This window comes from Lampris incognitus, chromosome 2, assembly GCF_029633865.1.
Source record: "Lampris incognitus isolate fLamInc1 chromosome 2, fLamInc1.hap2, whole genome shotgun sequence".
In the NCBI taxonomy this organism is placed as follows: Eukaryota; Metazoa; Chordata; class Actinopteri; order Lampriformes; family Lampridae; genus Lampris; species Lampris incognitus.
The window spans coordinates 14,281,875-14,309,186 of NC_079212.1; the positions used below are offsets into that span (position 1 = coordinate 14,281,875).

The following is a 27,312-nucleotide window of genomic DNA, read 5'->3' on the forward strand; positions in this document are numbered from 1 at the left end:
TTTGCGTGTGAACAAGTGCGGAAAAAAATAGAAGGGGCAAGCGCGGAAATGCGACAAACAGAGCCGCACGTGGGAACACTCACATGGTGTAAACCCGTCCTCATCATGTGGAACTGATCTACGAGCTTTTTGTGCAGGGGACGCATCTCTGGGTGTACCAGCTTCTCGTGAACCGCCAGCCCAACTCCTAGAATGTGCACCTATTGCAGCGGAGAAAGAAAAAGCGTATTTTCATCACCGCCAAGGTGGATGTTTACTCCATGATCAGGTGAGTCTATTCAATGTACCGTACCGAAGATACGGCGGTAAGAAGTTGTGTCTTACCTGCTCCTGCATCAGGTCCTTCAGTTGTGTAACCCTCTCCGTGTCTTCTGGATGGCTGCTGATATACTCCTTGTCAAAAAATGCCTGACGTAAAGAAAACGGGTTTTAAAAACCAGCATCGCAACGTTAAATCAATTAACTGATGTGAGTAATTCGATAAATCTATCCCTCATTGCCTCCCTCCCTCATTCCAGGTATAGCACCTCCTGGTATCTGGCAATTCCTCCGTTGACAGCTGCGTCTATGACCCCATTGAGGAGCATGCTGAGGGGGTTAATGTTGCCGTGATGCTGTCTGTGTTGATACTGACTGATCAGAGTCCGCAGCTCCTGGGTTTTATTCTCAACCACGTAAATTGCATTCTCCAGAGGGCTCACCTCCACCTGGAAATAGGCAAATCCACCCCAACCCATGATGAATAACTGGATTCCGATGTCATATGTCCAAATAACGCGGACGAACTTATAGTCCATCTAATATGGTTCCCGGGAAGTGAGGGAATAATAAATTGACTTTGGATTTGTTGCAAGAAGGACTGGGGGAAGCTGTCTCACAGAAATATCCCCAAGGAGGAAGTGCTCACAGTATGAAGTGCCACAGCGCATATTAAAGCTCCTTACCACTTCTCTCCTCTCCACCTCAGCCCAGCGGGAGATCCCGGGGAGAGGACGGGACAGGATTAAGGTAGTTCTCTCAATCCACAGGCTCTGTTAAACATGCAGAGAGAGAATAATGGTAACAGCTGGAATCTAACAGCAGCATCCACAGAGCTGAGCCCAAAACCCCCCCCAAAAAAATCTGAACAATGTTCAGTGTTAACTGCAAACGATGCTCAACAGTGAAAGAGAGACGGAGAGGAAATAGAGCTGTAAGCCATACTCTGAACTCATTCTCCCTGTCCTTGGGACCCTTGTGAAAGGGCCTGTCATAGTGGAACCGATTGACGTTGTTGATGCGATAGAAGCTCTTGATCCTCTCAGGCACACGCTCCAGCTGAGGCACGTCCGAGATGTCTGACACCGGAGTCACCGCGTAGATCTGCAGGTCTGAGGCCAAGTGTCAAGGGAGTGACAGACACACAAACAGCCATATGGACGGGGAAACACTGGGGATAGACGAGGAAATGCTGACGCAGATGTTTTTGTCATCACTCCGAGGCATGCCGATGTAAATGTGTCACATATTGTCACTTTCCTTCTACAATCCAGAGGTTAGGCCCCGCGTGTAGTTTACGAACAGTTTTACAATAAGACAATACTGCAAGTTCCCTTTGTAACTCTGTTCCATCACTGGTCATATGGTCATCATATGGTGTGACATGTGAGAACTTGACTCATGTAAGATTACTCAATCATTAAGATTACTTATCATGTAAGATTACTTGAATCATGTAAATTACTTAAGGACATCCCAGTTAACTTGAAACACAGACAGAGAAAGTCCCTGGCATGTTCACTCCAGATGGGATGACATTTCCGTGGTTTCTTGAGTAATAATTACCTATCACAGGGCGTCCGGATGTGGGTATATGTCCTGGCCGCTGCATTAGCACCTCCTCGGGTCGGTCGGGGCGCCTGTTGGGGGCGGGGGACTGGGGGGAATAGCATGATCCACCCACGTGCTACGTCCCCCTGGCGAAACTCCTCACTGTCAGGTGAAAAGAAGCAGCTGGTGACTCCACATGTATTGGAGGAGGCATGTGGTAGTCTGCAGCCCTCCCCGGATCGGCAGAGGGGGTGGAGCAGCGACCGGGACAGCTCGGAAGAGTGGGGTAATTGGCCTGATACAATTTGGGAGAAAATGGGGGGGGGGAGATTACCTATCACCAGACCCCTGATGGTCATACCACTGAGTGCAGAGGGCTTGGCCTCCAATTTAATCTCACAATCTCTAATACAGGTGCATCAGTGGGACAGCCATAGAGTAGCGGGCGGCTGCTGTAATGGACTTGAACAGGATACACTGAGCATCGCTCTGTAAGATGGTGTCGTCTGGTTGATTGGGATGCTGCATGGCAATAGCCTGTGGAAATTCCCCCAGCATCCTCTGCTGGAAGTCCTCCAGCCGTTCGTAGTCATAACCCCGACAAACAAACTCCTTGTTCTAAAGAGGGAGAGAGATAGTAGCTTTGTAAAAAAAGAGACATGTTGTTGAGTTGTCAAAATGCTGATTTATAGTATCTTGGATAGACCATCACTCTGGTGTGCAGGGCTATCAATGTGCTATATATCTGGTAAACTTGAATGATACAAAAAGGAGATGTTCTTCAAGAGAATTCACAAATGGGGACCGGTTAACTCGCATTCTTGCCAGAAAGAGAAGGATGCAAAGCCACTTCCAATTTTAGATGAGCAGTCTGTTATTAGGCCTAATTATCATCATTAATGACCCTCTACGGTACCGCTCTCGCAGAGAGCTGACGCTATTTCCTGCTGAAGCATGCAGGAGCAATGTGGCACGCCGACTCAGCCGAATTGTAAGTGTGCCAGGAGAGACCGGCTTGTGTGAGTTTTACCCTAAGGAAGAAGGGAAACTTCCTGCCGTAGAAGCCCATCCGGAAAAATTCAGGTTCAATCCTCTGCTGTTCAATGATGTTGTCGTAGTATGCCGCTTCCATTTTCTGTCAAAGAATATAAAAGGCATCGTGCAGGGGAATATGATAATGGTGTACAAGTTGTTAAGGAACACTATTCATACTACGACTTAAAATAATATTAACACTGCTTATAATAATAGACATGTAAGGAATAAATATGATATCTTACTGGCTATCATGCAAAAGCTCACTGTAAGACTGAAAATAGAGCTGAATATAACCCCCCATCCCCCAGAGTTGGTAAGGATATTCAGTGTTTCCCATACAATGATTTATTTGTGGCGGCCCGCCACAATATCAACACTGACCGTCACGTATTGATTTTTTTATTTTATCATTTATGGTCGTGCTGCTTCTCTGTCCTCTCCTCTCTGCCTGCGGCTGTATGCCCAGCGCATGCTCCACACACACACACACACACACACACACACACACACACACACACACACACACACACACACACACACACACACACACACACACACACACACACAGCAGATTGGAGGGTCTGGGTGGACACAGTAAACCAGGTGAAGATAGCTTGAAGATCACTCGAGTTGACAACAACTACACTCGTGACTGTAAGTGCAATGAAAAGTAAAAGGCCAGTTGGTACTTTATCAACCTGTTCAACAAGCATGTAGGAAAGCGGTGATTTCAACTGTTTTGTCCGCAGTCTCCCGGCATGTTTTACACAACCGCAGTGCACCGGTTAAGCCAACAACGAATTGTTACGGACAAGCTGTCTGTATGTTTATCTTAGTTTGCCACAAATCTTAAAATCTGGATAATTCTTGTGAACTTAGCCGCTGGCTGAGACAAACCAGCCCCTCCTCCCTCCCCCAGCGGTCCCTGAAGGTGGTGAATCAGAGGGAGGAGGATGGAGGACAGGATGAACGACTGACACTGACTGATGTCTGTGTTCTGCAGCCTTTCCAAACGTCACTCGGCATTTTGATGTCAGGAATATTATTTATTTCCCTGACATTTTACATTTCTTTCCGGTGAGATATTATTGCATGTCTGTAGTGATATTACTGTTGCAGCTCTTAAATAAAAACCCTATTATTTAGTGGAGAAAAGGGACCGGTAAGAGTATTGATAAGGAACCAGGTTGATAAGAGTATGGATAAGACAAAGATGGTTTGTGGCTTCACCCTGACTTTGGGAGGATGAGCAAATCACAGTTCAAATCCCTTCATTATAAATAAGCCTTGTCTAACCAGTGTTACGTTGGTGCACAGTGCGATCACCCACAAAAATGTGCAGGATTACTTCACACCCCCCCCCCCATATTAAAGTGCAACTTAAATCGTTCATGTAGATTTCAAAAGATATCGAATACATAAAAGTTAAAGTTTGCCAAAGATTGTTCATTTCCGACAGGGTCGCGCGCGCGCGGGGGAGGGGGTCCCCTGGTTAGCTGCCACCACAAATAGAATCTAATTCTGTGGGAAACACTGATATTGTAAAACGCTGGTAGATAATGAGAAAAAAAAAGTGGACAGAAAAAGGAAGGTTGCCTCACTCACCCGTATCCAGCTGAGGCTCTGGTAATCATACAACGTCTCATACTGGAAAGCCAGCTCCCGGCAGAGAGAAATTCCATATTCCCAACACTGGAAAGTGATATAAGAGAAATGGAAAGTCTAAGCATATTCAACACTGTGGCGTCGGGGTGTGGTTTGTGTGTCGGCTGGAGGTGGAGGGCCTGGAGATGTCCTGTTGAATTCAGCAATACACCTGCATGGGGTTGGCACAGCTGAGTTGTGTTAGTTATTAAAAGTCTATGCATGCATGTCGCACATCTCTCCCTGCAGCGAGACCGGCGGCTGAAATATGCCGCACGCACCGGAGCCAAGAGCAAGACCCCCGGAGTCTGGTCGTTGCCCCTCTTTGATTGAGAGTAGTGACTTCTAAGTGGCCTGTGAATGGCTAAAGCGTATGTTGTGTTGGAGTCAATAAAAGGGTGTGTTCAGATCAGCTCAGGGTCAAAACGGCCATCATCAACCTGTGACAAACATGTATGATTTCCCATCATCCAGGATGAAACAGGACCCCATGAGAAAGGACGCAGGGATGGACACCTTGAGACAGACTGGCTTCACAGCAGCGTGACAGAGGGAAGAGTATGTCTGAAATAGTTCAGCAATTTGATCTCTAAACGTATTTATTAAGGTGTTGGAAACATCCGAGCAGTTGTACTTTCAATTTTGCGACATTCAGGTTGCTGGTTAGTTTGCTCTTGAGCAAAGTATATGAATACCTCAGGTAGCTGTGTATTGTATTGTATTTTGGTCTTGTGACAGAACATTTAAAGTGATGAAGCACCATCCTTTGAAAGCAAATCACTGAGCAGGAGAGTTTGTTTTCCCATTTGGAAATTGATTTTGTTTGAAATTGATTTCACAGAGGTCAGAGTGAGCTATAATAAGACCCCATGTCATATTTAACAAACAGCATATAGGATGTTTAAAATATTACAACACTGAAAGGATGTTGTGTCTGTTTGTTGTATCTCGTTTATGGTAAATACGGACCGGTGCAAGTAAAAGTGCAACATCTGCTCCTCCATATATCCTGCAATTTCTATTTTTTTCTTTTTTCTTTTGATTTTCTTTTCGCCCCAATTGTACCCGGACAATTACCCCACTCTTCCGAGCCATCCTGGTCGCTGCTCCACCCCCTCTGCCGATCCGGGGAGGGCTGCGGACTACCACATGCCTCCTCCGATACATATGGAGTCGCCAGCCGCTTCTTCTCACCTGACAGTGAGGAGTTTCACCAGGGGGACGTAGTGCATCGGAGGATCATGCTATTCCCCCCAGTTCCCCCTCCCTCCCGAACAGCCGCCCCGACCGACCAGAGGAGGCACCAGTGCAGTGACCAGGATACATACCTACATCCGGCTTCCCACCTGCAGACATGGCCAATTGTGTCTGTAGGGACGCCCAACCAAGCCGGAGGTAACACGGGGATTCGAACCAGCAATCCTGACGTTGGTAGGCAACGGAATAGACCACCACGCCACCTGGACGCCCCCTTATCCTGCAATTTCTAACAACGCTCCAGTCACATAACAGTATCCAGCAGTGGGACAGCAGTCATACGCTGGTTTCCCCACTGGGATTGGGCACTTTGGGACTTGGTGCATTTCCTTCACCACCCCTATGGGTAGAGTAAGTACAATTATGGGTCAAGAACAGCAATTTACAGCAACACGAGATGACAAAGGAGGGCACCCTGTACTTTTCTTTCAGCTCTCTGCTGCTCACAGAGTCCAGAGGCCGTAGTCCTTTACACAGCACCGTGGCTAGTCAATTAATCCAATTCTGTGGATGAATAATAACCGGGGGGAAAGTGATTCAGGGCTGAAGCAGATCAAATTCGAGCAGACATCTGACCCTTACTTGGCATTTGTCAATTGCGGCAGGGGCAAAGACCGCTGCACATGTTTCCGTACACAGTATTTGCTTTTCTACAATTAGCGCCGTCACGATACGAGTCGGATGCAAAAGCTATGTCTGCCTGAACCCCTGCGATTACAAGTTGCACATGCACTGCCTATAGAGCAAATGCATTAAAGACAGTGTGGGACATCCGGAGGACACTGTTCTGCTATACTGGTGGGAAAAAATACATGGGAATTAGGTACCGAGCCATAGCGATCCCAGTATATGACAGGGAACACCCTACAGCCTTTGATGTGACAATGTAAAGTTTTCTATTCGCCATCCTTTTTGTGGTTAAACTGAACGGCTAAGGCATTAGTCCGTGTATTTGGTGGAGTCCTACCTGGTTGTAAAGGCTTTATGGATTTTAGGTTTTTTTTTTTGTTGGCTCGGTTGCCTTGGCAGTTGTATGATTGCAACAAGTCAATTAGGGTCATTTAGTTGTAAAGGAGCTTTTAAAAGACGGGTTTGTCACAAGGTACTCTGCAAAGCCAGCAATGTCCTCCTGCTCCTATTCGAACATCTAATATTTATTGGCTCCTCTACTGAGAATTATTTTTGTCGAATTCTTTTGGTTTTATTTTTATCATTTGTTGTTGTTTGTTTTAATCATGCTTGGTCATTTTTTTCCCTTTATTTTGCATGTTCGAAATAAAGACATTTGATTTGATTTGATTTGATTTGATTTGATTGGAAAGCAGGAAGTCACATAAACCAGGAATAAAACAAGAGAACAAATGCATCAAAAATGAATGAAAGACAACAGAAATGCACAGAGAGGAGATGGCAGAGATATTTAAACCTTTTATGGAAAATATATAGACTTAGGCTTATACCCGGCCCCCTGGATAAGGTTAATGAGGTTAGCTTGGAGACGCATTACGATAAACTATTTAATGCCGGTTTCTGGGTTCACTACAGATGAAGGAATACGAGAGAGGGTAACGGAAACCATAAAATAAGCCATAAAAACTATGGTAATTTTGTTTTTTTTGCTTGTTTCTAATATAGCTTCATTTTCAATGTACTATAATAACCGTTGTGTTGGTTTATATCTCATCTTACATTAATATGTCCTATCCATTTCATTGCTGTACTTGGCAAATTTTGGGGGTCTGCTTTCAGGCCCACCTTTTACAGCAATAATCATAAAAATACATCCACAAAGCTCTCCCCCTTAGCTGCCAAACCCAGGGCCCCAAATAGTTTGTTTTTACTGTGATTCAAAATGATATCTAATGATATTCATTAAAAACACCAAAATGGATTTAAGCATTGCCCAAATCTCAGAGCCTCAGCCTTGAAAAGGTTGCTTCAAGATTTTACCTGCCATGCAACCAGATGGACACGATATCTCATAAAACATCTGATTTATCTGCGACTCTCATTCATCCATCCATCCATTATCTGAACTGCTTATCCTGCTCTCAGGGTCGTGGGGATGCTGAAGCCTATCCCAGTAGTCATTGGGCGGCAGGTGGGGAGACACCCTGGACAGGCTGCCAGGCCATCACAGGGCCGACACACACACACACACACACACACACACACACACACACACACACACACACACACACACACACACACACACACACACACACACACACACACACACACACACACACACACACACACACACACACATAGGGGCAATTTTAGTACAGCCAATTCAAATGACCTACATGTCTTTGGACTGTGGGAGGAAACCGGAGCCCCCAGAGGAAACCCACGCAGACACAGGGAGAACATGCAAACTTCACACAGAGGACGACCCGGGACAACCCACCAAGGTTGGACTACCCCGGGGCTCGAACCCAGGACCTTCTCACTGGGAGGCGACCGCACTAACCACTGTGCAGCCCTACTCTCAGTCATGTTTAGAAAAAATATTTAAACAATACCCTACATTAGCATAACCATGAGAGGCAGGTTTCATGTAACCCTCTCTGTCGGCATCCTATATTGCGTGGGAATGAGACAAGACATTGTGCTATCAGCTGCATAACCTTCTGAAACAAGCTACCCAATCCTACCGGGCATGGATACCACTTAGGCCTGGTAAGTAGATTCAGTTAATTTCAGTTTTCTGTAGCGAGTAATTAAATACTATATTGGACGGTTATTTCTCAGTTGATCGCTTAATTCTCATCCGTAGTTTTGAGTCGCTCTGAAGCGGTCCAAACTGCACAGGCCTCATAATGACGTCTTTTGGTGCACTGAGGTAAGAGTGCATAACGGCTCATTTACAAGGTTCATTATCTGTGGCAGAATTTTAAAATCAATACTGTTTAAACTGTTTTTTTTTCTGCGTTTTTTGTTGTTGTTGTTGAAAGCCTTGTGATTTTCGGCTATACAAACAAACTTGATTTGACTCGACTTTTGTGTTTTTATTTCCACCAGCATCAGTCATTTAGGACGGACAAACAGATCCGATCCAGGATCAGGCCACGCATGGTGGTCAAAGTGTGTTGCTCGGTGGCCGTCGACAAAACCATGACTTGATATTATGGGGAATATTACACAATATCAATGTGCTATATCACAATACCTGCTTACAAATGCAAAAACGCCATGTTTAAGGATGCAGACGTGACGCGATTCATCACGTTTGAGTGCGACTGAATGTAAAATATGACATCAGACCAAAATTAGGTAGCAAATCAACCCCTTCAAATAATTCAGACCTCATTTTGTAAGAGATTTTGGGTAACAGATTGTTATGATAATTAACTTAGAAAACCAAAATGTACATTAGGATACAGCAATATAAAAATTTCCTCCCAATACAATACCACTGAAAGATTATAAATGATAATACTGAATTATTGCCTAGCCCTAACTGTGGCAGTGAGTCTACAGTCATATGTATGGGGGAGCAGAAATAAAAAGGAAAATCACACATACACCCCTCGTCTCCATCCTGCCTACCCCTCTCCAGTTTTATAAGCATATTTACTGGTTTCGTCTTGGGAGTCTCCCTTGGGTGGTCAGGGTCGGGTCGACAGGTGTGAACTCAGAAGACTAAATGATAAAGTTGTGTGACTTTCTCTTGCCTTGCCCTTGTTGAAGTAGTGGAGGATTTTGCGGCTGAGGTTCTCCTTGCGTTGCCACTCGCTCTGTGAGGGGTAGTGCAGGAAGTCCCTCAGAGGCCTGTCCTCCCATTGCAGCAGCTCCCAGTAGAGCAGCAGGGTGAACGCTGCCTCTGGTGGTGAGGATGAGGGATTACAGGGCAAAGGTCAGCACAACAGAGTACATCCCCAGTCTTTCATTGTAATTATCCACCTCATGATCACAGCTGTGAAAGTGAATCAGTTCTGACCAGAGCGCTTAGCTTGGTCCGAGCCACCTTAAAGGATAATTCAGGGTTTTATTTCAACCTGGGTCTTAGTTTCGTTGTTTTTGTCATTGTGCGTCATGGTTTTGACATCATTTCACTCACCAGCTTCATGGTGGAGACTATGGATATGGGACCACCTCTGGACACAGCTTTACAATGGTGTTTTACAAGGGCAACTTAACACGAGTGTCAGACACGTGTCAACAAATCTAATTCAACCCAATTATTCAAACCACATATTTGGAGGTGAAAATGGAATTCCAATTTCCAAAATGTGCAATATTATCAATGTTTTTCGTTTGTTTGTTTGTTTCTTTATTTACACATATGAAAAGTTAAAAACAGATACAATATATAATTGGAAAGAGAATGTGAAGGAGAATTACCGAAAAGCCCTCAAGGGGCTTGAAAAGTGGCATTCTCCAGGCAGCATACGACAAGAAACAATTACAGTAATGCGGTACGCACAATTTGTATGTATCTATCAATAAGTCCAGACATAGCAAGAGACGGAGACACAGGTCAGCACAACACCCAACAGCAATACATCCCATAAACACCCATGATACAGCAGTACAATGAATCAGTCATAGTCACAAGACACACACACACACACACACACATCAAGAACACTCATTCATGATACTACATGCACGTATACACAAACATCATCATTAACAGATGAAGAACAAACACTCATGTGACATGGCTTAGAGGTTTCATAAGACAAGAACGATAGTGGAGAAAATATATATACACACAAACACACACACACACATATATATAAAATCCAGTGAGTCAAGTAAATTCTTTATGAGACAGTACAAGCCTGTTTCATGCCATAAGCAACCATCAGCTGTCAGTAAAGCTACATATATGAGGAAAAATATATATCAATATAGACGTAGGAAAAAGTTTTAATAATTTAATTATATATATATATATGCGAAAAACAAGCATTATTCATATTCATTTCATAATATGATTGATTGCATTCCCAAGCTACTTCCTGGCTTCCTGGCTATACTTACTGTAGACGAGTAAACATCGACAAACTAACCAGCCATTGCAACTGAGAAGTCATAGATAATACAGGTAGCAAATCATGTACACAGTCTAACTGAGGCACGATGGCTATTTGTTGTTGTTGTTGAAAGGACAGGTTTAAGGCTTGTATTCAGTTGCCCCGTAAGACGCCTTTGCAAAGCTGTGTCCGGCGGTGATGCCGTATATCCAAAATCTCCAAGAAGAAGCCGATGAATAAAATGATATCATAACCAATATGCATGATGGCAAAAACTACAAAACAAGACCTGAGTTATAAAAAAAAAGCAACCCTGAAATGTCCTCTAACAGACTTGAAGACCTACAGCATGTTAAAGACTTAGTGTGTGTTACCTGTGAAGTCCTCTGCTTGGAGGTGCAGGTCGCACAGCTTGTGAATGTATCGGATATACATGTCCTCCTTGTTGACCTCAGACTTGTAGAAGTTCTTGGGTTGAAAAAAATCAAAGTTTCGATCTGTCAGTGTGTCTCAACTAAACACAGCATGTGCTAGTGATGTCAATATGCCACTAAAGTAAAAAAAATAGAGTTTCAAGAACAAAAGTAAATCAATTTCTTACCATGAGGTTGACAGAGCCACTAATTTTCTTGTTCTCCAACTCATCTCCTTTCATACAGTCCCTAAACAATGACGATGGATAATTTCCGTTACTGCTCTGCAATTTAATGACACAATTTTTTATGATTTCCAGTTTAAAAAAAATCTATATTAAGAGCGTCCGGGTAGCATAGCGGTCTATTCCGTTGCCTACCAACACGGGGATCGCTGGTTCGAGTCCCCGTGTTACCTTCGGCTCGGTCGGGCGTCCCTACAGACACAATTGGCCGTGTCTGCGGGTGGGAAGCCAGATGACAGTATGCTTGCTGGTCGCTGCACTAGCGCCTCCTCTGGTCGGCCGGGGCGCCTGTTCCGGGAGGGGGGGAACTGGGGGGAATAGCGTGATGCTCCCACGCGCTACATCCCCCTGGCGAAACTCCTCACTGTCAGGTGAAAGGAAGGCGCTGGCGACTCCACATGTATCGGCGGATGCACATGGTAGTCTGCAGCCCTCCCCGGATCAGCAGAGGGAGTGGAGCAGCGACCGGGACAGCTCAGAAGAGTGGCGTAATTGGCCAAGTACAATTGGGGAGAAAAGGGGGGGGAAAATCCCCCAAAAATAAAAAAAATCTATATTAAGAGATGTACCTGTAATCTAACAACCGCTCCATGAGCCTCGTGACTGATGTGACAAACGATATGCCCGTCTCTCTCCACGTCTCCTGCTCTATCTTCTCAAGTAGGCTACAGAGAAAAGAAAAGGATGTTCTTACAGATGGTGGTAAACATTACTGTGGAGAGAATGAGATAGATAATGGCAGATAAGTATAAAAGCCACTTATCTTCAACTGTGAGAAAGCGCTACAGCTTACCTTGGATACGGGCCAAAGAGCTGGGTCCTGGAGCAGGAGAAGCAAAACGACATAGAAGAGGTTTGGTGACTTACGGAGAAATAGTGAAGAAAGCAGGAATATGCTGGGGAGTACATGACATGAAACCTGAAACAATGGACGGTGCTTACAACAGGCTGAAGAGCTCTCTGTGATTATCGTCTCCTTTCCCATCAGACACCATGCTGTCCAGTTTATCCATCAGCTCTGCTTCCACCTACACACACACACACACACACACACACACACACACACACACACACACACACACACACACACACACACATACACACACACACACACACACACACACACACACACACACACACACGCGCGCGCATGGAGGATATGAGTGTCATTACGTGGAGATAAACTGTTTTGCCATGTGTCCCAGAGTTAAACCCCATCATCTGTAGTGCCACACAGGGTGTAGGGTGATAAAGTTTGCTGAACATAATAATGCAGTACTGACCTGTTTGAAGTTGCCATTTTTCCTCTGCTCCCAATTCATCATGTCATGGAAAATTGGTATCATTATATTTCGAACTTCAATCTGAGGCACCAGGGTCACTCCCAGGAAGGGACCCATCATCCCTGGGATGAAGTGGGGCTTATTGTCACCTGGATGACATTGATATATATATATATATAAAAAAAGTATCCTTGTAGATTTCATTAAAGAGTTAATGCTGGTAAGAGAAGATAAGAGATGAAATGAGATGAGACGAGACGTGATGGGATTTGATACGACATGATGAGATGAGATGAGAGTAGATGTGATACGGTGTGAGATTATGTGTTATGATTGATATGATATAATATATGATATGATATATGATAACGTGGTATATGTATGATATCCATCCATCCATTATTCAAGCCACTTATCCTAATTAGGGTCGCAGGATGCTGGAGCTTATCCCAGCAGTCATTGGGCGGCAGGTGGGCAGACACCCTGGACAGGCCGCCAGTCCATCACAGGGCCAACAGGCACACACTTAGGGACAATTTAGTATGGTCGATTCACCTGACCTACATGTCTTTGGGCTGTGGAAGGAAACCAGAGCGCCCGGAGGAAACCCACGCAGACACGGGGAGAACGTGCAAACTCCACACAGAGGACGACCTGGGATGATCCCCAAGGTTGGACAACCCTGGGGTTCGAACCCAGGACATTCTTGCTGTGAGGCAACCGCGCTAACCACTGCACCACCGTGCCACCCATGTATATGTATGATATATGATATGATATGATATGATATCATGGTATATGTATATGATATGATATGATATAATATAATATGATATGATATAAGATATATGATATATGATATGATATGAGATATGATATATGATGTATGAGATGAGATGAGGTAAAGTGATGATCTCAGGTGATGATCTCACCCAGCTTCTGCCACATGCTATAGAGCTCATAGGCCATCATCACCCTCATATCTCCGTACCTGCAGAGAAACAAAATATTGAATAGAACAATGCAGACGGTTAGAGAGCCAACATATTAGGTCTGTGAGTTCATTATGTTGAAAAACATGAGCGCAATGCAAATTGAATCTCACTTGTCAAGGATTATCTTCCTCTTAGCCTGGCTAAGTGGCTCCAGCTGCAGACTTGGCTGGTTGATGTACAACACGGTGAGGCTGAAAAAGGAGTTCCACACCTGCCACACACACGCACAAAAGAAGGAAATTAAACTCCGCATTTCTGGAATAACAACTGTCGCAGATAATTAACGACAAGACAATCATCAAATATTTTGTTACGCAAATTGTTACGGTGAAGAGGGTCTCCTTCCCCTCCCCAGGATCTTCCCAGGACTACTGTGGGTCACCGCTGTTCAGACACACACCTTGAAATCGAAATCTGCATCAGAGAAGTTCTTGTTCAACGCTGGGGACAGAAACTGTGTTGTCACCACGATGATGCTGCAGAAAACACAGCAAACATTAATGCCTCCAGCTCATAAAGCAAGGTAGCTGCCAAAAGTAGATGGGGGGAGAAAAAATCACAGCACAAACATAACTCTTCAGAATTATCTGAAGAGCGTCTGATTTCACGGTTGGTTGTATTTCCCTTATTGTCTCTGTAACAAAGAAAGCTTGACAAAAAAAAAAGACAAAAAAGAAAAGGCAAAAGACTTACTGACTAGTCAGAAGCCTCATGACACTCCAGTCTCGGGGGAATATAGTCAGCTTCATCAGATTGCGAAACACGCAGAAAATCTTCAGCAGGAACTCCTAGAAGGCAACGTATTCACACACTATATGAGCTCTACGCCCACCGTCGGCAAACTTCAGTAAAATGCTAAGATCTTGTTTATCTCTGGGACAAAGAGGCTGTTTCATACCTTGAGCTCCTCTTTGCTATGGAAGTTGTTGAGTAGATGGTGGAAGTGGATTTCTGTCATCTGTCTGAGCAGAGACAGAAGGCAGGAGACATACTCCCCCTGCACAAGAGAAAGACAGGTATGCAGATCAGGTAACTCGACGCGGTAAAGGAAAATGGAAATGTTTTCCCTGCGTATCTCTTTATTTCAAAGTGGAAGGTAGGTCAGAGAAGGGTTGTGTTGCAGCGTGCAGCCTGACCGTGATCTCAGCGGTGCACTGGGGACAGCGCTGTCCTCTGGACGTCTCCACGGACTGAGACTTGCTCATGATGGACAGAAGAGTCTGCAGCAGCACATCCAGAAGGCTCTCCACCATCATCTCCACCTCCTCCTGAACCGAGGACTCCTGAGAGGGATGGAATATGTGACGAAAAACGAAGAATAAAATCATCCCATGAATAATTGATACACAGACACATGCCGTTTAACAGGCATGTGTCTGTGTAATATGTTGGACCAAAGCTGTAGGGTTTTCCCCACACATGCCGCGACAGTACATTTTTCCAGTTGCAATGAGCAGGTAGAAAAATATTTCAAACGGAAAACTGAAGTTCTAATTTGAGATGAAATTGTTCAGTTCGTATGTGATACTTGAAAAAACTCACCCGAAATTCAAATCAACATTTCAAAGAAAGGCTTGCGGCCGTTATGCATTGCTGGCTAAATAGATTCAGTCAGTTCAGCGCTACAGACACGGTTGAATTTGAACAAGAAAGCATTTGATAAGTGTGCAGAGATGGCCATGTGTATGTCGAGCATGCATATTTCACAATGTACTGCACCATGGAGCTAGTCTTGATGATGGAAAAGATGCTGCTCAAGATCCCAGAGCAGATGAGCAGCTCCCTCTGCTGGCGCAGATGCAAGTGGATGTGATGCAGAACCACTGGCAGCAAGATACTTCGAGATTCTGGTGGGGGTAAATTAAAGGAAAAAGCAGAGAGCAGGCAAAAGACAGTAAATTATAAAAACAGTGCATATACATCTGTCTTACATATAATGAATAATACGGAACTGTATCACCTATGCTAAAAAATGATGTTGTTTGGGTGCAGTATTGCAGATAGAAAAAATACACTTTGTTAACCTTTAACTTGTGCTTTACCAGGGAAAAAGAAGAGGCGGCTCTCGACAGTGCGGGCAATGGACTGCAGTTTAACAACATCCATGGACTGGCCGATGTCCACCGTGCTGGGCATGCTCCCCAGGGTGCCCCTCACATACTCAGCCACCTCCTGAACAGTGAACATCTGCAGCAGCTCATCAAATATATCTGGGAAACTATTCAGCAAGGCTGCCTGAGGGGGGGGGGGGGACAAAGATGGAGAGAGGAAAACAGTTTGTAATGTACATCCACCCTGTTACGGTTGCCAGGCTGATACATTTTTAATTTGTGGAAACGGACTATGAAAATGTCAGGTTGTTTCATCAGCCAGCATCCACTCGTGTGGATTGCTCTCCGATGTGAAAGAGACACAAATCAGAACACGGCATCTTTTGTTCTGCAGCTCATATTCCAAAAAGAAAAGTCACACATCTTAACAATGGATCCCACTAGAATGAACTTATCTAATTCAGCAGGCATAGCTTTGGCTCCTCTAAGTCCGCGATAACCAAAAACAGTTCTCGCAGCTATGAGGAGGGACTGCATAACGGTGACTAAGGCCACCGTCATCCCATTTCAGAGGGGTAGTGAATGCACAGCCTCTGCTGCACCTAGAGACCAACACAGGGGGGCGCTGTGACTTACTGAGACAGATGAGAGCCCTGGAGCATGACCATAGAGTGGCATGCAGCTGATCGCACCCCTAAACTGTCCAAGAGCAAGCCGAGGAGGTGGAGGCAACAGTGAGGGAGAGGGATTGGAGCATCAATCAAACAATGCCCAGAATGACAAATAACTTGGAACAACAAAAAAAAGAAAAACAAACAACAGCAAACATGGCAAATCAGTTGGTGAGATGTGAACGCAAACTGGACAGATAAATAAGCAAACATACAAAGAAATATATATATAAAAAAGAAAGAAAATCAGCAAACATGTACAGCCAAAGATACTTAACAATACTGCCAAGCAGACGATAACACCGATCCCTTGACAGATGCAAAGGGAAGTAAAGCAGCATGATGGGCTGAGGGGATGCGGCTCAGGCAGCGTTTTAACTATCTGACCTGCGTGAAAACCAGGTTCTCAGAGCTGCGGCTGTCCAGACTCAGGACGAAGCGGATGGACTGGAAAAGTTCTTGGATGCTCGCCCTGAACTGCTCCTCCTCCATCCCGCAGGTAGCCCGTGAATACAGGATACGCGACTGGACGATGAACTTGAACAGGTACTCCAGAGCCTACGGGGGGAGACAGAGAAAATAGTCACAAAAGGTACATGTCATATCCGATTGTTTCGCCTTTCCCTAATAAAGTAATGACCAAGCCATGGACAAGGCCCGCGGAGAAAGGCCGTCTATAAAGAAGATCGACGCATGAAGCAAATCAATACGTGATGTTCCCGATCTTCAGGTTTCTGCTCACATTATCTCAGTACCGTTGGTGAGGAAACACAGGAGTTCAAGGACTATGTTGTGCTCAGCTTTTTAATATAAACACATCAATACCCCCATGGAGGAAGTATTCATTACTTCCTGACTAGCCCCCCGTCGGACATCTTATCTTCTATAACCTCATATGTCTTTATATTACATTTTGCACTTCCTCTCATATTATTCCTTACTTGACTTCATATTATTCCTTATCGGGCTTGCTTGTCTTCCTTGCTCATTGGCCAATTCTTTATGCCTCACCAATGAATCTCCTTTGAAAGAATCGGGACAGACTTATTTTTGGTCCGCGGCCCGCGCCCTGGACCAAAACAACGTGTGTGTATATCTAATGTGGAAACCTTACCCTCATGGCTTCCTGGATGTGGTCCTGTCTGACAACCTCAGCGGAGCGGTCCATGTACCATTTTAGACATCGGATCAGCTCTCTGCAGGTACACGCATTGCAAATGTTAGACTCAATACTGCACGGATTTCACGCAAGGGGTTAGGGTTATGTGGGTAATTAGGGTTATTTAAACCAAAAAGAATATTCTTTTTTTTTTTACTTGTAAGCTAGGGCTCCAGCAAAGTGGTTTTGAATGTAGGAGTCCATGACAGGTCTGAAGTGGTAGAAACGGCTGTCCCTGAGCAGGTTAATAATGAACACCTGAACACAGAAGGGGAAAAGTGATATTACTCCTATTTCCATCGCTTGCAGGTGCAACACATTGTCTTAAAATATACTCAGGGCCGTGCTTCTGGGAAGTAGTGAGTTATCGCCGCTCTCCTACCAGTGACTGGAAAACCAGCGGTCCATATTTATCAGTGTTGTCATCTAAGAGACAAAAAAGCGTATCCAGGACATCGCGCAGGAACTGCAGAGAAGGAAGAAAAAAAACAAAACAAAGACTCAGCTAAACCATCCCAAATTGATTTTATCACATTAAAGGCCTTGGCTGTAATTAAAATAGAAACAAAGGATAGCCCTCCATCTACAAGCCTCACCCTCCATAGTTTTAAGCCCTACATCTCTTTAACGAACATTCTAAACTGGGAACAAGCAATCTCTGGACCCGGGACTCAATACAACACATGACTTACAAACACACCCCTCCTTAAGCTGACTGCTGTGTACCTGCACCGTCATACTGAATAACACCGTCACTAGACAAATAATCAGTGGATCAGCGACCTTGACAATCTCCTCTCCATTGATCTGACGTAGCCGGCCGAGGATATCCAACACCCTGTCCGGATGGGCCTTCCAATTCAGCAAAGCCAGAAGATCCACTGAAAACAACGGAGAATAGATTAAAATAGAACAGAATGCTTCGGTTAACCTTCTCATATGCACCATTCAGATGAAAGGTACAACAATATGTTGTCGTACACATTTTCCATTTGGCACAAGGTGGCCATTTGGACACTGGAAATGAACATTTTGGAGATCCACTTACACATATGCATGCTAAACATAACGCAGAATGCTGATATTTTGGTGTCATATATGATCAAATATGAAGAGCCAACTGGTAAGACTTATGGCAATAGCGCCATTGCATCATAGGCTCAAGAGACTAAGCTAGAGGAAGCTATTTTTACTCAAGTATTGATTATTGTTTTAGGCGAATATAAAATTCAATTTAAAGTTTGCTTTGTGCTTCTGCAACTTCACTTTAGTAATACTTGGGTTAAGTCAAATACTTCATGAACAGACTGCAAAGGGTAACCTTTCTGGAGAGACCATCAATTATGCACACATTTAAAAGTACTGAAGAGATACGGCCATTTTAGCTCGGCTACATCATTCTTGGCCTTGGGCTCAGAAATCAAGGGGCATCTTTTTTTTATTTTTTTATTTTATTTTTCTCCCACTTTTTCTTCCCAATTGGCCAATTACCCCACTCTTCAAGCCGTCCTGGTCGCTGCTCCACCCCCCTCTGCTGATCCGGGGCGGGCTACAGACTACCACATGTCTCCTCCTCTTTTCACCTGACAGTGAGGAGTTTCGCCAGGGGGACGTAGTGCGTGGGAGGATCACGCTATTCCCCCCAGTTCCCCCTCCCACCCGAACAGGTGCCCCGACCGGCCAGAGGAGGTGCTAGTGCAGGGACCAGGACATATACCCACATACGGCTTCCCACCCGCAGACACGGCCAACTGTGTCTGTGTCTGTAGGGACGCCTGACCAAGCCAGAGGCAACACAGGGATTTGAACCGCCGATCCCCGTGTTGGTAGGCAATGGAATAGACCGCTACGCTACCCGGACGCCCCATCAAGGAGCATTTTAACAGGTTAAAGGACACGGGAGGATTTTAGCCATCGGAGTTACCATTTTGTGTGAGTTTGGTAGAGCAGAGAAATGTTGAGACGCAGAAGGTCTCTTTGGGGCTTCTCTGGAAGGGCAGGTTGGCAGGCAGGCTGGGGCAGCTGTTGAAGTCCTCCTTACAGCAGGGCATGCTCAGGTAAAGGCCTTGGTTACTGAAGGTGGCGTTTTCATCACACTAGAAGACGATGGATATGAATGACATGGACAAGATGTCTGCAGTCACCTTAAGTTTGGTACAAAGTGAGCACTGCACTGTTGCTGTGTATAGCATGATGAAAATTACACTGTGTTGTCCACTAGGGTTGCACAACATGTTGATTTTTTTTTTGTTTTTGGATATACTTTATTAATCCCCGTGGAGAAATTCATGCTCCACATTTAACCCATCCTAGCTGTGTAGCTAGGAGCAGTAGGCAGCCGCCGTGCAGCGCCCAGGGACCAACTCCAGTTCGTCTTGCCATGCCTCGGTCAGGGGCACAGACAGGAGTATCAACCCTAACATGCATGTCTATTTTTGATGGTGGAAGAAACTGGGGCACCCGGAGGAAACCCACCACAGACACAGGGAGAACATGCAAACTCCACACAGAGGACAACCTGAGATGACCCCCAAGGTTGGACAACCCCGGGGTTCGAACCCAGGACCTTCTTGCTGTGAGGCGACAGCGCTAACCTAACCACTGGGCCACTGTGCTGTCCAATTAGCTTATTAACATAATTGCTTTAAAATCTAAGTATCAGAACAGATTATTAACAAATTATGCCCAATACCGATATGGTGATATGGCTGATATGATGACGACAGCCATTGGTGGAAAGACCATGGCCGTGTGTTAAAATCCCACTCTCACCTTGTAGACATACAGCTCGTGGCTCTCATCTGACAGCGTGGTCCCGTCCTCTCTCATCAGAGGAGTGAAGGCAAAGCCGAACAGCTTCTTCTCCCCCTTGTCTTTAGCTGAAATGAAGTGCACAGGTATCGCGCCATACTTCCACCTAAACCTAAAAATGATGCTTGTATAGCCCCAAAGCAGAACCCCATTTGCGCCTAACAAAGCACTATGAGATAACAGTCAGCATTTTCGACTCACTAGAGCAGTGTCTGAACTCAAAGCGTAGGTGGGATCCTCTGAAGCGATCTATCGGGATAGGTAGCTTGACCATCTCGCTCCAGCGGGGGCTGTTGTTGTGGTAGAGGACAAAGGAGCGATGCTCGCTGGTGTTTGGTTCCCCGCTGCCCAGACTGATGCAGTCCTGTGAGACGAAGGCACACGAGGGGATTATCTTTACTGGGATGAACAGTGAATGAGAGGATGGGTGCCCTGCAAAAATGCCGTGTCAGAACTGAGACAAAAATCCAGCATATTCAAAGTGAGAAAATCCACAAAAACAAGCCAAATACTCTGCCAGTGCAGTAAGGCATTTCAACTAGGTAAGATTTCATGAAACAAGATAAATATTCTTAAATCATGATAATCTCACATCGCCAATTATACACAAGTTAACGCCTCATGAAACAAAATGGTTTTCCTGAATGATCTTAAGACTGTCAGAATTGTTCAGATATACCATTTTTGCAGTGTGGATGGAATGGGTAGATAGGATGGATAAAAAAAAAAAAAAAATTAACTTGTATATTTATCAAATAGGAACAATGGACTTTTAATTAACTATCCTGTTGGCTATTCAGCTGAATTTCATCTGCGGTCCCTGGACGGGCGATATGTGGGTACAACTGTAAGCATGTTTGCAATTTCATTTCATCGAGCGTTACAACTGAGCAGCGATATTACATCATGACAACACATTACATAAGAACAACAACACATGAAAACAAGACACACTAAATAATGTACATTACACAGTGCAAGTCACTACAATACAATATACAGAAAACAGCTGACTGCTGCTTGTAATCAGCTACTGATCGCAAGCATTGATCACAAATGGATGGATGAATGGATGGCTGGACGGATGGATGGATGGATGAATGGATGCATGGATGGATCTACAGTAACATCGGTGTCCAGTAGTTGATGAAGCGGTACAGAGAAAGTCGTTTTGGTAAACAGGAAGTGCCGTGTTTCATACCTTGAGCGTGTCTCCGTCTGCGTACAGTACATAGACGGTGACCTCGATGTTCTTCTGTACGCTCTTGCCCCCTCTCTCGAATTCCCCTCGCTCCAGAGTTAGATAGAGGTCATTACGTGTGTCACCTAGAACACAAACACAAGGAAGAAAAAAAAACTGGTTAGGCCTGACATATTAAGTACATCATGAACCGGATCCCGGTGCTAGAACATTCTGCCAGGCCTCCACAGCCTTAATGTCACTTCCAGTCAGGAGAACACGGCCAGTCAATCCCGACGAGACCATGACATCTCCAGAAGTTCCCAGCCGCGGCTAGAGAAACGTGTCCCCTGTCCCGGTACTGTAAATAAGTTATAATGTAGATGCGGAAAGGCGTTTTTGTCAGCCTCCGCAGTAAACACGAACTGACAGTGGTCACCGCAGATTAAGGCTGCATCGTAAAGGGGGGTGGGGGGGTTGCGGGCTGCGCGTCACAGTTTTTGTCAATGAAAAATGACCCGTCTGGGTTGTGACACGCCGAAGCTCACATCTGTCTCGGCACCCTTTTGTAAGGTCAGCGTTTAATGGAATAAATATCAATGGCGATGGAGGGGGAAGATATTGTCGTTATTTATAAGATCAGAGTACGGTTATTTATATCGGAGTCGCTTCTTTGGGGACAGATGAGTCACAGAGAGAGGTACCGGGGAGGTATTTCAGACTCCCTGGAATAGAGGAGCGGGGAGGAGAGTAAAAGAGGGGAGAGGATCGGAGAGGAAGGAGAGGTGTGTGTGAGCTTCGGTGGGAAGATGTTGGCTGATGAAACAAACCTGAAATAAACACGCACCCCTCTCTTGCTCCCCGCTTTCTCTCTCTTTACTTATCTTTGAAGACCTCAGCTCTTTACAGGTTGCTCAGCACCGGACCCAAATGCCTGTCTTATGCAAATGCAGTGCAAATAACTGAGAGCAGACTGTTGTTGGGTCACATGAAACATCCATCCATTATCCAAGCCGCTTATCCTGCTCAGGATCGCGAGATGCTGGAGCCTATCCCAGCAGTCATTGGGCGGCAGGCGGGGAGACGCCCTGGACAGGCCGCCAGGCCATCACAGGGCCAACACACATACACACACACACACACACACACACACACACACACACACACACACACACACACACACACACACACACACACACACACACACACACACACACACACACACACACACACACACACATAGGGACAATTTAGTATGGCCAATTCACCTGACCTACATGTCTTTGGACTGTGGGAGGAAACCAGAGCACCCGGAGGAAACCCACACCAGACACGGGGAGAACATGCAAACCCCACAAAGAGGATGACCTGGGATGACCCCCAAGGTTGGACAACCCCGGGGTTCAAACCCAGGACCTTCTTGCTGTGAAGTGACCGTGCTAACCACTGCGCCACCGTGCCACCTCATATTAAACATGTTGTCTATATCTGGGTAACCCCCGGTTTGATGCCATCTCTTCCTTCACACACTCCATACATCCTTCAGCGACTCAACCTATCCCCAGCCCACCTAGGGGGTGCTCTCCTTCAGTTCCTAGACATAACGTTAGCCCTGATCTTCGAACCCCACCCCCCTTCTTCCACTCTTCCGATCTATTTGCACTCTGCCCTGGATCTCCCACTCTCTACACCGCCAGCCCCAACCCCTCCCCCGGTCAACGTACCTGGCAGGATGACATCTGGAAAACCCAGTTTGCGTGTAAGTGCCAGGGCCCTGCTGAACACAGCCTGGTTCTCTCGTCTGATCTGCTCCAGTTCACCCCGCAGCAGCTGCAAGGAAATGATGAGGCCTGTAGTGAGAGAAAGAGAGAGAGGAGGAAGAGTATGAGCATGTGTGTGTGTGTGTGGGGGGGGGGGTCGCCAGTGGGGGTCAGGGGGGTGATGTTGGTGGTGTTGAGTGAGAGAAAGTAGAGAGGTGGAGAAGGAAATAAAATGAAGAAAATGAAGGGGAATAGAAGATACAGGGTTTTTTTTTTAAGGAAATTAGTCACAGTGCGGGGGAGAGAAGACTGACTGGAGAATGGATGGATGAAGAGATGTGAACAGAGCCGAGGAATGGGGGGGGGGGGGGGTGTCGTGGAATTAAATCAAGGAGGGATGAAAAATATGGGCAGGGTACAAATCTGATGACAGAATTCGGTGAGTCATACGATTGTGAGATGCTCTTAAAGAAAAAGAAAAAGACAGAGGAGAGAGACAGGAATACTCAAAACACTGAGTTGATGTGATTTACTCTTGGAGTGATGCCATTTTAGAAAAAGGAAAAAAAAACTCAAGACATCAAGACATATCCCCCTCCCTGCTGTCAGATGAAAACCTGGCAAGTCCAAACTGTTAATTTTTCAAAATAAAGACAAAAACCTCTTTTGACACCCAGACAGCGTTCACTTTTATAAATCATACAATGGGTTTTGAATGGGTTTCATCCTCCTGGTGGTTATGAAATTACTCAGCCCCACAAAAGGGCCGTGTGCTCCTCCAATCTGAAGCACAATGGGAAAATCACCAGTGTGTGGGTTAAGAAGGTTTACATGACAGCAGCAACACTGAAAATCAAGGAGAAGATCCCCTGGGTCCTTTGCAGAGGTGGGACTAAGTTGTGTTTTTTTCCAAGCCTCAAGTAAGCCCCCAAGTTTTGGCACTTGTCTCAAGTCCCAAGTCCCAAGTCATGTCCCAAGACAAATCTCAAGTCCCAAGTCAAATCTCAAGTCCCAAGTCAAGTCTCAAGTCAAGTCCAAAGTCATAAACTTTTGATTTCCAGGTCCCAAACAAGACATTATGCACTCTTCATCAAATTTAACGCCATTCCAAAATTTTAAGAACAGAGGACTAATTAATATGCTAAATTTACACAAATCAGGAATGCTTTTTAAAAATCGTATTATTATGGATTGATTTAAAGTGCATCTGTAATTATGGAAATGAGGAGTAGACACTTCTGCACATTTTTTAAAAGCATTGTATGTTTCGGCTGGCAGAAGGTGTCAAGTATCAAGTGAAGTCACAAGTCACTGCCGTTAAAGTCAAAGTCGAGCTGGAAGTCTTTATCAGTTTTGTCAAGTCAAATCTAGTAAAGTCATCAAATTTGTGACTTGAGTCTGACTCGGGTCCTCGAGTCATGTGACGTGAGGCCACACCTCTTACCTTTGTGAAAGCTGATCAATGTGCTGAGCTATTATTAACCCCTTAATCTCGTCCATAATGGAGATGAACAAAGGCACAGTGATCAGAACAGCATTATGACAACGCATGTCTATTTCCCTATGGGAGACCTCTGAGACGAGGATTTCGTTGTACACTGATCATGCTGGTGACTGGTTGGATGTTGACAGATGTATTAAAAAAAATAAAATATGATGGATGTTTACTCTACTTTTAATAGCGGCTGATTGTATGCAGTACTTTGAATACCAGTCAAAAGGGAATACAGATTAGAGCAGAAATGCTGTGTTTTACCATAGTTAGTGCTGGGAGCTGAGTACTTGGTGTTGGATTTGCGGATGATGTTCTCGTGTATCTGGTACCACTCGTTCTCATTGTTACACCTACAGAGGAAGAGAGGGGTGGGTAGAGATGTTAGCAACACACCCATTAGAGGACCTTCATGGAGGGGTGGCAATGGTCGGCACGAGGACTAGATGAACAGCATGCGTCCCACAGCTGATTTCCTCCTGGAGAAAAGGTAGCAACAAGAGAAGGCACCATCAAGCAGCACATTAGCCCGAGTGCACAGCGCACTAAGCAAAGCTGACAGCCAGCTCTCTACCAGCCTTTTTCATTACTGTGGGCCCATAGGCCCCTGGGAAGGCATGGGGAAATGCACAGACTGGAGCGTTATAGGAGCCGACAGTTTGGAGGCAGCTAAGCACTGAATCACTGCTTGCTTTTTTAGAAGGGAGGAGCTTTTACACTCGGCACAAAATACAGTAGAACCAACAGTGCTTCCCTCTTTTATGAAGAGCGATCCCTTGAGTGGGATCCTTTTTTTTCATAACGGGAGTACGGTCGGTACAGTGAATATACCACAAAATATTGCACGTCATAACACAGTGTCAGGCTAAATCCCAACAGTGAAGTGCACGTGTGACCTCTGACCCAGAGCTCAGGCAGAGATTGCGAGCGGGCGCTGAGGATGACAGGGTGACACTAAGGGATGCGCTGGCTATTGAATGACACCAAAGAATGCTTAGCTTGTTGTTATTCGTCTTTGTCCTCTAACTTTGTTCATTTATCTAAGTGTCATCTGTCTGTCACTCCCCCTCTCGCTCACAGTCTCTTCTTCCTTCTCCGTGTCTCATGCCCTCATTGGTTGGCTGAGGTACAGGAGTGGCTCTCTGTGGCAAAGCCTAACAGAGGTAGCCAGATTCATATCACGCCAAGAGCCCAATCTTGGGCCCGGGGTGAGAAGCTATTGATTTTCCAGAGGACACTTCATTATCATTCTAGTCAAAACACGCTACACGTCAACACCGAAACAGAAGGCTGTCACGGAACATATTCCTATAGCATTCCCACAGCCTTCCCACATCATTCTCACAACATTCCCACAATGCTTCCACAGCATTACTGCCGCAGTCCCTACATATTTCCACTATGCGTCCAACATTGAAGAAAGTGAAATTTACCAAGTGGTCACATTGACAGGTGTGGCGTTATCGCTCTGGTACGATTGTGACGGTTGCACAATACATTTTGAAAATAACTGAATACTACGTTGTACACTACAGGAAAAAGAGTGGGTGCTGCCTGGATAAAAATAGTTGAGCTGTTGCACTCACGTGTAAACTTTTAGCACGAAGTCCTTCTCCTCTTTGAGGTCTGTGATGGTGTGAAACACATCGCTCATGGCAAGAACAGCGCAGCCGTAGGGCCGTCTGTACTGCACATGGGGCGGGCCTTTCTTGGAGTCGTTCAGCAACATACGGCCTGGACAGGAAAGAAAAACACACTATCAACACAATAAAAGCCCCTTATCGTTTCTTTAAATCTGCTTGATCTCGAGACTGTGTCAGTAGAAATCTTGGTGTGTGCGGTATTTGGATTACCGGTTCTTATGACTTGTGCCACGATGTACAGGTCTCTCTTCAGATCTTTGCTGCTCAAGTCCTGAGAAGAAATATATCGTGTGGTGTGATCAGAATTTCTTTTTTTTGCCCCCTTTTCCTCCTCCAATTGTATCCGGCCAGTTACCCCACTCCTCCGAGCCGCCCTGATCCACCCCCTCTGCCAATCCGGGGAGGGCTGAAGACAACCACGTGCCTCATACTGGCTGGTGACCCCACATGTATGTGGGGTCACCAGCCACTTCTTTTCACCTGACAGTGAGAAGTTTCACCAGGGTGACGTAGCGCGTGGGACCTCCCCCGAACAGGCACTCCGACCGACCAGAGGAGGCGCTAGTGCAGCAACCAGGACACATACCCCCATCCGGCTTCCCACCCACAGACACGGCCAATTGTGTTTGTAGGGACACCCAACCAAGTCGGAGGTAACACGGGGATTCGAACCGGCAATCCCCGTGTTGGTAGGCAATGGAATAGATCGCCACGCCACCTGGACGCCCACAATTTCCTGCAGACATGGCCAATTGTGTCTGTAGGGACGCCAGACTAAGCTGGGGGTAACACGGGGATTCGAACCGGCGACCCCAGTGTTGGTAGGCAACGGAATAGAACGCCATGCCCCCTGGACGCTCACAATTTCCTTTTAAC

At 45.5% G+C, this 27,312-nt stretch overlaps 1 protein-coding gene across 1 annotated transcript in view; it reads right to left on the reverse strand.

The window, feature by feature from the left end:
* Positions 1-27,312, reverse strand: part of LOC130107107 (dedicator of cytokinesis protein 3-like) — a 59,210-nt gene that overhangs the window by 7,028 nt on the left and 24,870 nt on the right. Inside the window, exons 11-46 of the mRNA XM_056273521.1 lie at positions 26,647-26,707; positions 26,380-26,527; positions 25,058-25,146; positions 23,266-23,391; positions 21,563-21,687; positions 20,563-20,725; positions 20,323-20,429; positions 19,475-19,646; positions 18,334-18,431; positions 17,933-18,016; positions 17,708-17,808; positions 17,506-17,587; positions 16,779-16,949; positions 15,712-15,904; positions 15,389-15,516; positions 14,806-14,952; positions 14,568-14,666; positions 14,363-14,457; positions 14,070-14,145; positions 13,780-13,880; positions 13,607-13,665; positions 12,675-12,823; positions 12,334-12,419; positions 12,185-12,211; positions 11,961-12,056; positions 11,335-11,395; positions 11,108-11,201; positions 9,426-9,574; positions 4,453-4,539; positions 2,840-2,944; positions 2,286-2,427; positions 1,204-1,370; positions 945-1,031; positions 528-707; positions 325-408; positions 84-200 (exon numbers count right to left, since the gene is read on the reverse strand). Coding sequence (XP_056129496.1) covers positions 84-200; positions 325-408; positions 528-707; positions 945-1,031; positions 1,204-1,370; positions 2,286-2,427; positions 2,840-2,944; positions 4,453-4,539; positions 9,426-9,574; positions 11,108-11,201; positions 11,335-11,395; positions 11,961-12,056; positions 12,185-12,211; positions 12,334-12,419; positions 12,675-12,823; positions 13,607-13,665; positions 13,780-13,880; positions 14,070-14,145; positions 14,363-14,457; positions 14,568-14,666; positions 14,806-14,952; positions 15,389-15,516; positions 15,712-15,904; positions 16,779-16,949; positions 17,506-17,587; positions 17,708-17,808; positions 17,933-18,016; positions 18,334-18,431; positions 19,475-19,646; positions 20,323-20,429; positions 20,563-20,725; positions 21,563-21,687; positions 23,266-23,391; positions 25,058-25,146; positions 26,380-26,527; positions 26,647-26,707 — 4,056 coding nt within the window. The remainder of the gene's footprint in view (positions 1-83; positions 201-324; positions 409-527; positions 708-944; positions 1,032-1,203; positions 1,371-2,285; positions 2,428-2,839; positions 2,945-4,452; positions 4,540-9,425; positions 9,575-11,107; positions 11,202-11,334; positions 11,396-11,960; positions 12,057-12,184; positions 12,212-12,333; positions 12,420-12,674; positions 12,824-13,606; positions 13,666-13,779; positions 13,881-14,069; positions 14,146-14,362; positions 14,458-14,567; positions 14,667-14,805; positions 14,953-15,388; positions 15,517-15,711; positions 15,905-16,778; positions 16,950-17,505; positions 17,588-17,707; positions 17,809-17,932; positions 18,017-18,333; positions 18,432-19,474; positions 19,647-20,322; positions 20,430-20,562; positions 20,726-21,562; positions 21,688-23,265; positions 23,392-25,057; positions 25,147-26,379; positions 26,528-26,646; positions 26,708-27,312) is intronic.